The 14845-nt window shown below is 32.6% G+C and overlaps 1 protein-coding gene across 1 annotated transcript; it reads left to right on the top strand.

Moving 5' to 3' along the window:
- The first annotated feature begins 10398 nt into the window (after positions 1-10398).
- On the top strand, positions 10399-14442 carry LOC132626292 (uncharacterized). The gene is made up of 5 exons (XM_060341109.1): positions 10399-10573; positions 13419-13478; positions 13650-13932; positions 14012-14059; positions 14142-14442. The coding sequence occupies exons 3-5, from the start codon at positions 13650-13652 to the stop codon at positions 14342-14344; spliced, it is 534 nt and encodes a 177-aa protein (XP_060197092.1). The 5' UTR covers positions 10399-10573; positions 13419-13478; the 3' UTR covers positions 14345-14442.
- Positions 14443-14845: the final 403 nt, after the last annotated feature.

Below are 14845 nucleotides of genomic sequence, written 5' to 3'. Positions count from 1 at the left end.
TCACTATCACTTAATGATGTCACTATATAATTCGGATAATTCGGACCATCCATAGCAGCTCTTTGCCTATAATTTGGTGCAACCACCACATTCTCCCTACATAAGAAAGTAGAGTGTTTTAACTACTACACATCAAATAATACTATTGATGTTAAAAAAAAAAATAGACGTACCGATAGTAATCAACTGCACCGAAGCTTGAGAAAGGACTATCGTTTTAAGTAGTTGGATAGGCTGAGAATGTTCCAACCTGATTCATCCATCCCGATTGAGAGGACTGTCCGATATGATCCATATCAAGTGTATAACCCCTAAATAATATAATCGACATCATTAGCAGCATTCAAGTGCCACTACACATAATAATAATAATAATAATAATGTAAAAAATGAATATTTACCACTGCCCATCAAATTGCTGACTTAAACTATCCAGAGACATTTGGCTCATCAAAATGCTTTCATAAGTACTCATGTCAGGGTAATTTTGTTCATAAGTAGGTTCCGCTTGAGTGACTTTGCCCTGAATTCTAGACGGGGCTTCCCGACGAGGTCTATTTCGGGCTTCTCGAGGAGCCCTAGCCATGAATTTAAGTCGATTAAAGGGAACCTTCTCTATGTACATTTCAAGGACGTTTAAAGTTATGCATTCCCTATAATCATAAGCCGCCTTCAGATAATCCATCAAAGAACCATCATCTTGAATGTACCACTGTCCATAACTAGTTATACATTGCGGCGTAAATGACATTGGATATCTTTCAATTATATTTAAATCAAAATCACTCCTACAAACTTGTAGTCTATTATACAAGGCTTGGAGTAGTTTTGAGAATTTTAAGTCAAGTGGAAACTTAACATGGTATTTTGGGGGAGAATCATAGCGCAAATTATTTTCCTCGAATATAATTTGTCCGTCCCAGAATAAAGAAACTCTAATTTTTGGAACATCTTCCATTTTTTTGACTAATTTAGGATGAATACAAAATGCAAAAGCTGGATGAAACTTAGAATTTGTGTTAAAAATTGGATGAAACTTTCATTTTTTTCTCTCATTCGAAATTTGTATTAATAAGATTTGAAATTTGAATATTCAACCAACGCATGCATGCAATCAGTGTGTCAAAGTGTTACGTCAAATCAAATTAAGTACGGAGTTAGCATAACGCATGAATTAAGCGCGTTATGTCAGTATAGCGCGGTAAAATAATGCATTATGTCAGAATAACGCATTAATTTACTGCATTAAATGGGTATAACACATTATATTACTGCATTATTCTGACATAACGCAGTATTTTACTGCGCTATACTACTGCCCTATGTTGTCACCTCAGCTGTCATACAGAAAAATGTCATAATTCGAATCAAACTTTGGGTTACATGCATAAGTGTTATATAACATAATTTGACAAATAGTTACCAACCACACAAAATTCTACATAAAATTGAGTTACTATGTCATTTTTTGACCGGTTTAGAGATATTAGTCGTGTTATATCGTTCTCTCCAGAAAACATATTCAACGCAATGGGTAGGACATGTGAATTGGGTGAAGATGTTGAATACTCGAACAATCCGAATGAGAGATGCAACTAACGTTACAACAATATGATGACAGAGGAGTGGAATTGGCATGTTAGGAAGCCTGCAACACTGGAGCAAAAGTTAGCGTCAGTAGGGCTTAAACGCCCAAAAAAACGTGCTATGTCAATGCCTCGTGGAACTCCACAAGAGTTTAATTTTGCTCTTAACCGTTTTCGCGAAGAGAACAATCGGATGCAAATATGTTACCTTAGGATAGAATATGGTGTACATGGTAGCACAAGATTTAGATCCAAGTAGGATTCGGGCTGTGAGATGTCCGATAAAGATTAATATTTTTTTTATATAAAGTAAGTGGGTAGGGTCATAAAGAACCCCCCCACTAGGAGTACATGGGGGTTTGCAACTATATAAGTAGCACTTTCTTTTGTTATTAGATACAACGTATTCAATGTCGAGTAGTAGAAACTCAGCTTGGTCTTTACTCCTTCCAAAAGAACCAAATAGTAGTGATGATGAGAGTTCAAATCATAGCATTTTTTCGAGTGATACCAGTGATTTCAAACTAGATGAGCTAAATCCTCACTTTCTTATAGAGCGTAATGATGATTTATGCAGTGTGAAATATTCAGATCCGCGAGAATATTATTGCGGTTTACTCCGAGAATGGTCACATCGGCTTGCCGAATCAGTACGTCTTGTTCGTGACTTAGAAAGTCTCAACGCTCCAATCCCAACAAGGTACTCCATAACCATGCCTCAAGTAGGTCCAGCAACTTGCGAGCTTGCCGTACAAAGGATTAGAAAAGAAAACAACAGAATGCTGGCAAGACGATGTAGATTTTACATGCTAAAATTAGCCGAAAAACAAGCATCATCAACCGGTAGAGAATTAACATCTACTGAAAAAAGATGTGTCTTAAGAAACCGCCAATATTTTTCTGAGGACGATATTGAGGACTTCTATTCTGATGATTAAGAGTGTTGTGATTTTAGCTTTAACCTTAATTTATGATGATGTTGTTATTTTGAAGAATATTAGTATGTTTAGTTTTTCATCAACTCAAGGGCATGAATTGATGAATGTATTTTAAGTTTTTTTTTTTTTTTTTTTTTTTTTTAAAAAAAAAATTTTGATGATTGTATTTTTACTACTTTTGGTTTATTATTAATGAATAAGTTTAAGTATTTTCATAGTTCACTAAAAGCTAATGACCCAAGTCTTCAAACAAAAATGGAGTTTGAGCACTTTTCAACCACTAAAACGGAAATCCGAAGATTTTCTTATCCTTCATGTATTGAGCCTACCTTATTAATCGCACAAAAATAAGTAGGGTTCTATATAAAATATTTATGTTTCGAGTCTCAAAGCATGGTTTATATGTGGCTAAAGTATGTAAAAAAGTGTGAAAATGTAATAAGAGGCAGTTTAGGAAAATTAGGGATTGATATAGCACAGTATTTAACTGGGCTAAAGGTGAGACGCCACTACCCTTTAGCGCAGTATTTTACTGCGCTAAAGCACTTAACGGTGTCGTCACAGTTAAGTGCTTCAGTGCAGGAATTTACTGCGCTAAAGGCAGTTTTGTATTTTTTTTTTTTTTTGTTGGGTATTTTGGTTCAAAAGCATTTTTTTAGAGAATTAATTATATCTTTCGAAAAGTTTGCCGAATTTTATTATCTTCTTTCTACATCAATACCAAAGCGTCAACCAAAAAAAGCTTGAAAATATGAACTTTTTCTAATGATTCCTAACGTAAATAGAAAAAAAAAAAACCAAAAGACTATCCATGTAAATTTAAAATCCTCAAAGGAACTTGGCCAGCCGTTAAGGCATGCACGGTGAAGGTAGAGGCCAACAAAACTTCTATAAACTCTTAACTTATAGCCTGTTTGGCTAAGTTTATTTTTCCCCCAAAAGTACTTATTTTTTCAATAAGTGCTTATTTAAAAAAAAAAAAGTGAGGTGTTTGGCCAAGTTTTTGGGAGAAATAAATGTTTTTGGGGAATAGCAGAAGCAGTTTTTCAAAAGCTTAAAAAACATCTTTTGCCCAAAAGCACTTTTTTTAAAATTACTTTTGAAAAAAATACATTTAGAATCATTTTTTAAAAGTTTGGCCAAACATTAATTGTTGCTCAAAAGTACTTTTTAAATCAATTGGCCAAACACAAACTACTTTTCGCCAAAAGTACTTTTTTGAAAATTACTTTTAGAAAAACGCTTTTTAAAATAAGCTTATTTTAGAAATTTTGCCAAACAGACTGTTGATAGATTGAACAATTTAGAGTTTGTGTTTACATCAATAACTGGCTACCATATGACCTCTTTTTAATGATAACTTTGTCCTCTTCTAGTAGAAGTTAAAGTTAATAGTTTAAGGGGTCGTTTGGTACGTAGACATAATTATCCCAGGACTATAATCTTGGGACTAATTTATCCATCTCTTGAGACTAATTTATCTCATCTAGGAGATAGGATAAAATAATCCCAGGATTAGCGGGATAAAATAATCTCAGGATTAACAGGATAAATTGGGATATCTCATCTTTAAATTTGGGATGCACTTTATACTTTGTTTGGTACAAGATATAAATTTATCTCAGGATAAATTTATACCTTCTACCAAACATGGTACAAAATTAATTCCATAGTTAGTGTTGGGATATCCCAGCTAATACCGTGTACCAAACGACTCCTAAGGATATAAACGTCGTTCAATATTTGAAGGATATTTTGGTCAACCAACATTTATATTCATGCTTTTAAAATAATACTGGTCTCTATGAACATGCCTTGCATGTTATTCCCTGTCAATCATAATAAATGTTAGATAATGTTATTTGAAATTATATATTATTTATTTCATGAGTGCAAAAATACTATTTGATCGTATTCACATAATACTTCTAATGAAGATATTGTCTTTTGGTATATATTCTTTATATTTTTATCTAGGTGGAAAAATATATTTAAAAAAAAAAAAGGGCAGCCCGGTGCACAAACATTCCGCTCTTTAGCAGGGTCCGGAAAAAATTGTTAGGATTAAAATAATCCAACATTAGGAATTAAGCTAGCTTATGACCATATATTGTATTTAATTTCATTATATATTGAAAATCATTACTAAGAAAAATATTTTTTTAAAATTACCTCCACTAACACATTTCTATATCATTCATTTTTGTTGGTGTAATTCTAAAGATGGTATGAGATCACCATACCCAGTAAGAAGATAGGATGGAAAAGTAATACTAATAGATGAAGAATAGTGCCAAGAAATTACAATGTTTTCTTGATTTCAGTTATTATAGTTAAGTTCTTATTGAAACAAAACTCGAAGAAATAGTTGTTTTGGTTGAAATCAGTTACATGATAATGAGTAAGATAGGAGTCCTTGTCTCTTAATAACTCAAAATTTAAAAATAAAATAAAATAAAAATAAATAAAAGCAAGGGAGTACGTTGGTATAGGATTCCTAGGACTTCAATTGAAATTGAAGTCCTAGTATATTACAACAAAGATTAATATTATCCTATATGAAATTATCTTTTAGATAAAATTTCAACATAAAAGGTATAAAGGTTGTTCAATATGTGAAGGATATTTTGGTCAATCAATATTTATATTCATGCTTTTAAAATAAAACTAGTCTCTATTAACGTGCCTCGCACGTTAATCTAAAGAAAATAAAATTTCTGTCATTTCTCTGGTCCTAAAATATTTATTCTATAACTCTTGCCCAACGTCAATTTTTCGGTCAACAAAACCTTAATGATTTATGCTATCTGATTAGATGCGTTCTCTAACTTCATTTATATTTACTTAATCATAAATTTGCTACCGGTTATGATTTAATAAAAGGAGAAGAAACGTCTGATCGTTGGATATGTTAACAATATTATATTAGCAAACCTCTTATCGTTGAATATGTTAACAATGTTATGTTAGCCTACAATTTGTCTTCGCGTGTTACCATTCACACTCATAAAATTAATTGATCGACACGTGATTTTTACTTCCTTTTTTTTTTTGGTTCTGTTTTTCTCTTTGTAAATTAGTTACCTATGTTGGTACATACCTTTTAGTGTTGTCTGTCAAAATGGAATGATATCTCGTATCATATCAATAAATAATTAATATCACAATTTAGCACTTGAATTTGGAACGGCAGTATTAGGCTAATGTCAAAAGTACGGATATTTCCTTATTTTAATATGATAGCAAATATTTTTTTTAAAATTAATTAGATTGGGAATCAAATTTCAGAAGTAGTATTTTTTTAATACTCTATCTTCAAATGGGACAATTTTTCTTTTTACCACAATAGACGATAGAAATATGATAGAATTAGATTAAAAGGATACAAAAATCTTTTAATAGTTGAAGGATATTTTGATCAACTAACTTTCATGTTCAGGCTTTTATATCGAGATTTGGAAGAAAACCCAAACCAGACGAAGAACTAAAAAGCACCAAACAACAATGTTGAGCACAAAAAATTAGCAGCCCATCTTATTTAGGCATCAAAATCCAGAGGTAGTATATAATTAGGATTCTATTTCTATTCCTCATGCCAAAATAATCTAATGTTGGACAAAAAAATAAATAAAGAAAATTGATCACTAAAATTGTACACAATAGTTATGACATGGCCACGTGAGGTACATGTTTAGTGTATTTGTTTTAGGATTCTAATTTCAGAATTGTAGTCAAATTGCAAATTTTTGGTTGGATTCAAAGTTCGAGATATCTGGGAAAATCTTACTATTACTACTTTATCCAATATGAAATAGTTTTACTAAGAATGTTTTGGCTTTTGAAGGATATAAAAGTCATTTAATATTTAAAGGATATTTTGGTCAACCAACATTTATATTCATGTTTTTAAAATAATATAATTATATAGATATAGATAGATAGATTTAAGTCCTCTCTCTTCCCATTCCTGTATGATTTCATAGATAATATTGCTTGTCTTAAATAGAATTATTGGTAAGTATATTAAAGACTCTTGAAATTTTTATTTTTAAAGAAGAAAGATGAAAAATCAAAGAAAAAAAGGAGAAAAGATAAAGCCTCGATGGTCCAAGAGATGACAGCCTGGAAGGTAAACATGCCACCGCCAAAAAAAAAAAAAAAAGATGATGAAAACAGCAATTCAAATTTCAAGGAGATCATCAGAACGAAAGGGAGATGAATTATTTATTATTGTTAAATAAAAACAAAGACCAAATGATATGTTCATTATATCTCTCATGTACAATATGCAGAAATTGAAAGTCTAAAATTCTCTTCTGAGAAATTAAAAAATTTAATGAAACATGAAATTTACCATCATTTTATTGTTTCAGAGATAATTTTAATTTCTACGTACATGAACCATAGAACGATCAAGGGCACAATAGTAATTACAGTAGCTGATGTTAATGGCATTCTAGATATTTTACTCTTAAGCTATGTTCTACGTACACAAATATCATTGAAGAAACACATAGAGAAATATAGCATTCCTTTTCTCTTCTCCGTTTCTCACTAGCCCGATCAGTTCCTCCATGGTAAAATAGTAAACTTCTCGCTCGATTTTCTTGCTCTTTTTCATTGCTCTCCTTATTCTCTTTATCTCAAGCTATCCTCCTGCCATTGGTCTTTATTATTGGTGAAGCTCTAATCTAATGATTTTTTACTGCTGAAATAAAACTCGTGAACTCTTTTTTGTAATTTGTGTATATTCTCACTAATTCGTATTCTTTTTTCGTCTAAACCCGTAGTGTTGACCGACTGTACCTTCTTCTCTCCTTAATTCTCTTGCCTTTTATGTATTTTCCCGTGAGTATTGCATGCATTCTTTTATACTTTAATTTGTTGTTGTCAATTAGCATGATAATTAAAAAATTTAGCTTTATCCAGCAGTAGTTTGTTGGTCTTGATTTGGGAATCCCTAAATAAATAGGCATTGCGAGAATTATATATGATATCTACAGAAATTGATAGTAGAGAATCAGTTAGGTTCCTACTGTTTATATATATGGCACACATTAAACTGGAAAAGAAAGATTTAAATGTTGGTTAATATTGGAAGTCAAAGGACCTCATCGTTTGCAATTGCATGGCGAGGAGCCTAAGACATCATGCAATGGGTTAGACGCTACATTGATTCAGTGAGTTATTTCCTTTTTGAGCTTAATTTTTAGATTTGTTTTCTTGTGGAAATCTCTCTTAGTATTTTATTTGGGATTACAGAGAATATTTTAGGAACGATTATATTGTCTGTATTTTTATATAAGGTATAATTTATGTTGTCTATATTTTATATTTGGTATTATGTCTTTGTGAATAGTCACTTTTAAGTTCAGACTCACAAATTTGTCTAAGACTGTCAATTTACAGTCTAATCTTGTGAGACTGCTCCATAAAGAATGTGTCAACATGCTTATATTTTCCTGATCAGGAATTATTATATATAGTCAAGAATTGCAGAAATAGGACATACACAATAAAAACTCTTCATCTTTAAATGTATGATAGAATTGCAGAAATAGGACATACACAATAAAAACTCTTCATCTTTAAATGTATGATATAACTGATTTTAAAGGGAACGGAATTTTTCCTCATTAGTACTAAACATCTTCTTAAGTTAGATCAATCATATCTTCCTTTAATAGAGCAGTAAATTTGCGCTCTTCTTTTCAGCTTTTGGTCACTACTAAGGCCAAAAGAAATATGAATTCTGCTAAAAAAGTCTTTTGCCTGCAGAGATCAGGGGCGGAGCCAAGCAAACCCCCTTGGGCAAAAAATTACACTGTTTGTACATGGTTAAAATTATTTTTGTGCATATTTAGTAGATGTTGAACCCCCTTCACTTTTTCTTATGTTCACTTCTATACATTTGAAACCCCTTAGTGAAAATCTTGATTCCGCCACTGGCAGAGACTATGAGAGCTATACATTCTCCTGGCTGTAAGTTTCACTCTTTTAGTCAAGGATGCTAATTTATTTGATAACATCAGTACCATTATGATTATTGGAGTTTTGATGAACAATTTCTTCGACCAATTATCTAAATGGGATATATCCTGGATCTGCTATGTTGTGGTAAAACAGAGCTTCTTTAATTACTTACCTGCACTGTAGTCTGTAGGAAGTATGTAATCAAAACAAGATGCCCCAAAGCCGTCTTTTTGCCATTAAGGAAAAAAATAATTGTGTTCTTAATAATGATGACATTATAGCTTAATAGGAAGAAATAAAGTATGAAAATGCAAGAGTGAATAGTTCTATGCATTTTGTAGTAGTTGTAAATGTTACTGCTACTATTTAGATCATTTTTGAACTTCCTTCTTGCAGACGAAATGACTAGAGGGACTCTGTTTTTCATTCTGCAGTTAAAATGAGAGGTATTCCAACAAAATGTGAACGCTACTTGTGAAAGCATTTTACGTATTATTTTTTCCAACCGTTCTGAGACTTTCCAGACTTGAATAGTATTCAAGTCAACGTGGAGCATGTATGAGACCAAATTGGGTACTTGAAGGACGCTATAATGCTTAAGATACATTATGCCAAATGGAGAAAAAATATTTAAGTACAGAGAAACTCTTCAGGGGCGGGCATAAATTTTTTAGTAAATATGTTCCAGGTACAGTTGGTTTATCTCTGACTTATTCTCCTAATTGCTCGCTGTTGGACTCAGTAATACATCGAAAGGTCGGAAGACTATTAAAAATCTTATACTGGCATATTTTAGAGTCTACTTTCACAAGGATTTTAATAAACAGATACATAGAATTGCTTATCATAGCAAGATGTCCATAAAAGTAGAAGGGAAACTCTACTTTTTTGTTGTTTAAAAAAGAGCCTTGGAAGGAAAACAAGACAATCCAAAGAATTTATAAGTAGCTTCTTGTTCTGTGTAGTTTGTATGTCTATTTTGAACATTGAAATTTCTGAGGTCCATTGAAGCACTTTTTGACATTATTTTTGGATGCGGTTGAAGCCTCTTTTGCTGGTACTAATGGATGCGGTTGAAGCCGCTTTTGCTGCTCTTTTCTGGGGGTTGTTTAGACATTGTAGCTGCTGTGATATTAGGTTAGTTTACATTTATGTTATCCTTTTAGAGTATCCCAGTTACCATATTACTGGTAACTCATTCTCTTTTTAGTTTATTAACACATCAACGTCCAATTATCCATTGCAACTTGAATGTTGAGATATTTCTCCCCCGTGTTAGAATAATTTAGTCACATTTTTAAACTTAATTCAGTTTGAGATATGGGCACTACTATTTGATCACTTTATTAAATTATATTTGATCACCAATTCATAACTTTACAGGTGTTTTTGGTCGAAGACTGCTCAGAAGAAGGCTAATCACAACATGAAAAATGTGTCAGCTTGTAAATAGTATATAAATGTAAATCATACTCCCATGTATGTAAATGTGTTGAACTATGTAAATGTCGCACTTCAACGTCCAATATTATGATATTCCCATCCCATGGATGTATAAAGAATGCATTTGGCAACTATACTACATTCAACATCGTGATATTGTGTACCAAAACATATGTATATGATATGCAGCAATTAGTGTATGATGGTGTTTATATCCGATGTGACAATCAGTTACATGCATCAGTTTCTCTTCTTTGCAATTTCATGCCAAAATAAAGTTAATTAAATGTCATAGTTTCAACTTTTTACAATATTGGGTCTGTACCAATTAAGACTACAACGCGGGCTATATCTATTTATTTAATTTAATTTATTTAATTTAACTATACAATAAGCATGAGTCCCATGAACGACCAAGGGTAGTTCGGTAAACTCACCTTGTACATAATTTATATAGTTCCGTATTTTCTCACAAATTCTCCACGCACCTAGAACGTTCTCCTTTCAGGTGTGCTTCTTTTCCGTACTATTTCTCTTGCTCGATTGGTAGTTCTAGAAGAATCAATTCTTTTCTCTTCTGTTCCAGATTTTCAAGGGCGGATCTTTGCTTTCTCATCTGGGTGTTGCATTTTGGTAAGTTTATCTTAATTTTTACCCTAATTTTCTTCTAATTTACCAATTTTATGGCTTAGATTCATTGTTGTTGTCAGTATTTTCCTGAACTCTCTCTTCAATGTTTTTCGGCTTCTTTTCCATTGTACTTCTGAGCTATTGTGTGCTGCTTCATCCGATTTTCGTGTGGGTTCTTTTGTTCTTCCTCGTTTTCTTTGTTTGCTTAGCTTTATGGTGGTGGCTTTTCTTAGCAAGATCGAAACACTTAGATCATTCAAAAAATTAGAGGAGTAAGGGAATTTATGAAAACAAAAAGTATAACATTTTCCTTATCAGTATTTTCTCAGCATATTTGTGTTTGAAACTTTACTTTCGGATTTAATCTGTCCTAATTTTTTGTTGAGTTGCTTTATGTGTTTCATGTGATGGTATGGCTTGAAATTAGTGGTGGGACTAAATTTACCGCATTTGAAACACTTGACTTTGACCTCCGATTTTTTCGAGATCGTTTCTACTATTGTTGGCTTACTTTATTCAGCAAGGTAATTTGGTCTCATTATTGTTATATTCATCATTTACTTTTGTTTAGTGTATATATGTGATTAAATATATTATTTTTATGATTTAATGTTGGAGGTTCTTATGAGGATTATGAGTTGTAAAGGTGAGATTTATAATACAAAAGGAGAGAACAATGGAGTGCCAATTTTCAGGGGATGATTTGAAGCTAAAGGTATTTAGGCATTGGGATCACATAGTAATCATTATGAGTTGTTTGCATCTTCATTTGTTCTTAAAAAGTCATGCACGATTTTGCAAACTATGTTGCATAATAACTAGATTACTTGTACATTTATTTGGCTTATGCGACAAGCTGATTTTCTGTGCTCTTTTTGTTGACCTTGATGCATCTTTCTGAACAAAATCATATTACCTCAATCGTCCACCTTGATTACTGAGTTAGAAAAATTTATATTGAAAAAAAACGAAAAATAGGTGTATTCCTACCGAAATTTATTCAAATTTATGAATGGCCTGAAAATGTCTTTTCAGTTTTTGGTTCAGTAGCTCTATTATGGTACTTCCTTTGTAACGGAATGGTATAAGATTTAACTTATTTTGGTTTCTTACGCTCCTTCGCATAGTAATGTACTTTTGTCAAACATTTCAACTTTCTTCTCTATATTAAAGTGTTCTATAGTAAGAGGTGGCGCTTTTTAACGCCTCTCTGTTGTTACTATATTCTACATCTAAATACCAGTAATTCACTTGATGACAAGAAGGGGTTGCTCAAGTGGTAAGCACTCTAAAAAAAATCGCTTGTAAAAAACAAAAAAGAAAAACTAGTGATTCACTTGGCTTTGATATCATGTCTTCCCAACTGATTTTTCAAACCAAAAGTTGAAAAAGTTGTCTATTCTGTTAATACTTCTTCGAGAATCCCTCACTTTTCTTTCATTGAGAGGTTTCTCCCATGCTATCATATTGAGCATTTGTTCTTAGTGTGCTATATCATTTGCACTCATTTAGTTTATTATCTATAGGCAGACACCTGATGTGTGACTTGGATAGACGTTTTGTCAAGTGATTATCATCTCTTATTTGGATAGTGTTATCCTCCACACCCCCCCCCCCCCTTCTCCCCCTCCTCTCTCATGTTATAGTTCCAAAAGCAGTGGTTGAAGACATTCTCAGAGAACATGCCATGTTAAGAGAACCCCAAACAATAAAGGCTAAATGAATATAAATCTGAAAATTAAATTTTACTTATTAGTTTCTCCATGGAAATCCTTGGAAAGTGGAATAAGGAGTATAGGACTGTTCTAATTTTTGTTTCCAAATACTTGCCTTCTAAAATTTTCAATTACATGTTTGCAGACTTGTGAGACAATCATTTTATTATGCATCCACTAAACATGACCTCTTGCAAAAAGAAATTGAAGTGTTTAGATGTCAACATACCAAATCACAGTTAGAAGAATTTAAACTAGATTTAATTTATATTAGTTTTTCTCCTTGTAGAGGGAAATTGTAAAATTAGAGTTTTTCAATAGCAGGAAGTCATAAATAATGGATGTAGTATTAGTTTTCAACTGTGGGCATATTTATTAGAACAATCACTTGATTACATTAACTGTGGGCATATTCATTAGAACAATCACTTGATAAGACTGAGGCATTCCTATGTCTTAGACCATATGTAAACAAATAAGTATACCCTAAGCTATGCATGTTGATACAGATTATCTATCCACTGTCTACCTCTTTTGCATTCCTTCCTCCTCTACTTGCTCGTCTATCTTATATACAGCTCGTGATGGATACTTGCACAGACCATGCTTGGTATTAGTTTCATTTGTCACACAACTTCATTTCTTACCCACCAAATGTTGTAAATCAGATTGATAAAATGAAATTCAATATCAAAACACTAAAAAGGGAAGCATCGCTGTAATGTGTACTAACATAAACACTTCATAGTGTTTTTCTTAGATCTAGAAACAAAGTTCTACTGTAAAAACTTTTTAAAAATTTATTCATATTATTTGTATTAGACAAATAAATTTGAAGAAGACAATAATTAAATGTGCCACATATCCCTTATATCTATAGGTGCTTCTTTGTACAACACTATTTGTAGTGCCTCAGTGCCACTCCCATAACCACACCATTCACTCTTTTTTTTTTCTCCCCTTTTCCATTAGTTCAGAGCTTTATGTTGAAGAATTTTAGTTATTTTGTTAATGAGGTTTTGATTTCTTTCTTGGGAATGGGGATGGTAAATTGCGGAGTTTTAATACATAACAGTACTGGTTATTTGTTTATTTGACTGCAATATAATGGTCAGCCACTTTGGCTTTCGCAGGATTTTCAAACTCAATTTTCTTCAAGCAAAACAAGCAAGAAAATACTCTGACTGATAGGGGTAACTTCTCGATTTTTTTCTGTCCTATATGTTTAGTTATAATGCACAATGTTTGTTCTTTTTATTCTATGTTATGGTAAATTGACGTTCGTGCTTTAAGATCAAATTAAACATTAGGATTGCAAAAATTCCAATTTTAACAAAAGAACTCTATTAAACACTTGACATCAGATGTCTGACAAAAATAGTGAAAGAAAACTTAGACGTCGTATCGCTTACCGAGAAATGCCAGCTGAACGAAAGGAAGCTCTACCGGAACACCGTCGCTCAACCTATTCTACAAGAAGTCGTCGTCTTTCTGAAAATTCTTCTACTAGCCATTCCATGCAGATTGATTCTTCCCCTGAACCTCCAAACTTGATTCCATTGCCGACTACTACCTTCATTAGAGACGGACTTTCTGCTCCTCCTGCCAAGGAACATCCAACTCAATGTGCCAGTGCGTATGAAATAGGTTAGCATAAATTAACTTTTAGGATTTAAAGGTATAGCTAGATAGTTATTCTCTATAGTTAACATGTTAATTCTTGCAGGATCGACATCCGGAACATGTAATGACCATTCTAGCTTTCACTTCAGAGGTCTTATTTTAATCATACTGTTACATTACTTATCGCATTTTCCTAGGTTTGACTCTTACTAAACTAGACTAGGATTCTGCAGGACACAGGTCAACACCGGTAGGTTGTTGGAATATCAAAGAACTACCTTGTAGTCCTTCCATTTTAAAGAAAGTTCCAAACTGCAAATTTTGTAAAGCCAGGAGATTTCAATATGAACCTCTTAGCTTCTGTTGTAGTAAAGGCTTATTGCTCCCAAACGCACACGCAAGTATACGTGGTCGTACAAGTAATATAGACTGTTAAGTCCAGATATCGATCCCACAAGGACTTAGATTCTACTGTCAAACTAATTCAAATTCGAATGAAACTATTCAAGAAAGTGAAAATCAAGATTGTTTATGGTACGAAACTAAATCTGAAAAGTAAACAATTTATGATGGGTGTTTTTATGACTGGGACTATGTTGACAAAGATTGTAAGAAATTTCAGATGAGAGAAATATCTAGGGTTATGACTTTCGACAATCCAGATGATCTTCAGACAATTCCACCTATTTTATTTCCTGGGTCACTAGTTGACGGGTTAATTATGCTTTATGATATTCTCTCGAACTACTCACAAGCCTGTAGATGTTACTTTAATGCCTATATCTCTATGGTCATCAGATGTAACAAGAACGCCTTTATTTTACCGTATTCAACTAAGTAGGGCTAAAGGGTATATCTCTATCCTCAGTAGCGAAACGATTAAATCGAACAAACTCTATTTATTCTTATTACGTACGTGAATTCCCTTTCTCAAGTT

This window comes from Lycium barbarum, chromosome 2, assembly GCF_019175385.1.
Source record: "Lycium barbarum isolate Lr01 chromosome 2, ASM1917538v2, whole genome shotgun sequence".
Taxonomy (NCBI): domain Eukaryota; kingdom Viridiplantae; phylum Streptophyta; class Magnoliopsida; order Solanales; family Solanaceae; genus Lycium; species Lycium barbarum.
This window is presented reverse-complemented; position numbering and strand designations above follow the sequence as displayed.

Coding starts and splice junctions, on each gene's coding strand:
- LOC132626292 (XM_060341109.1), top strand. CDS start 13,650: ATGTCTGACAAAAATAGTGAAAGAAAACTTAGACGTCGTATCGCTTAC. Junction 13,933..14,011: donor TGCCAGTGCGTATGAAATAG/GTTAGCATAAAT, acceptor TAATTCTTGCAG/GATCGACATCCGGAACATGT. Junction 14,060..14,141: donor TTCTAGCTTTCACTTCAGAG/GTCTTATTTTAA, acceptor AGGATTCTGCAG/GACACAGGTCAACACCGGTA.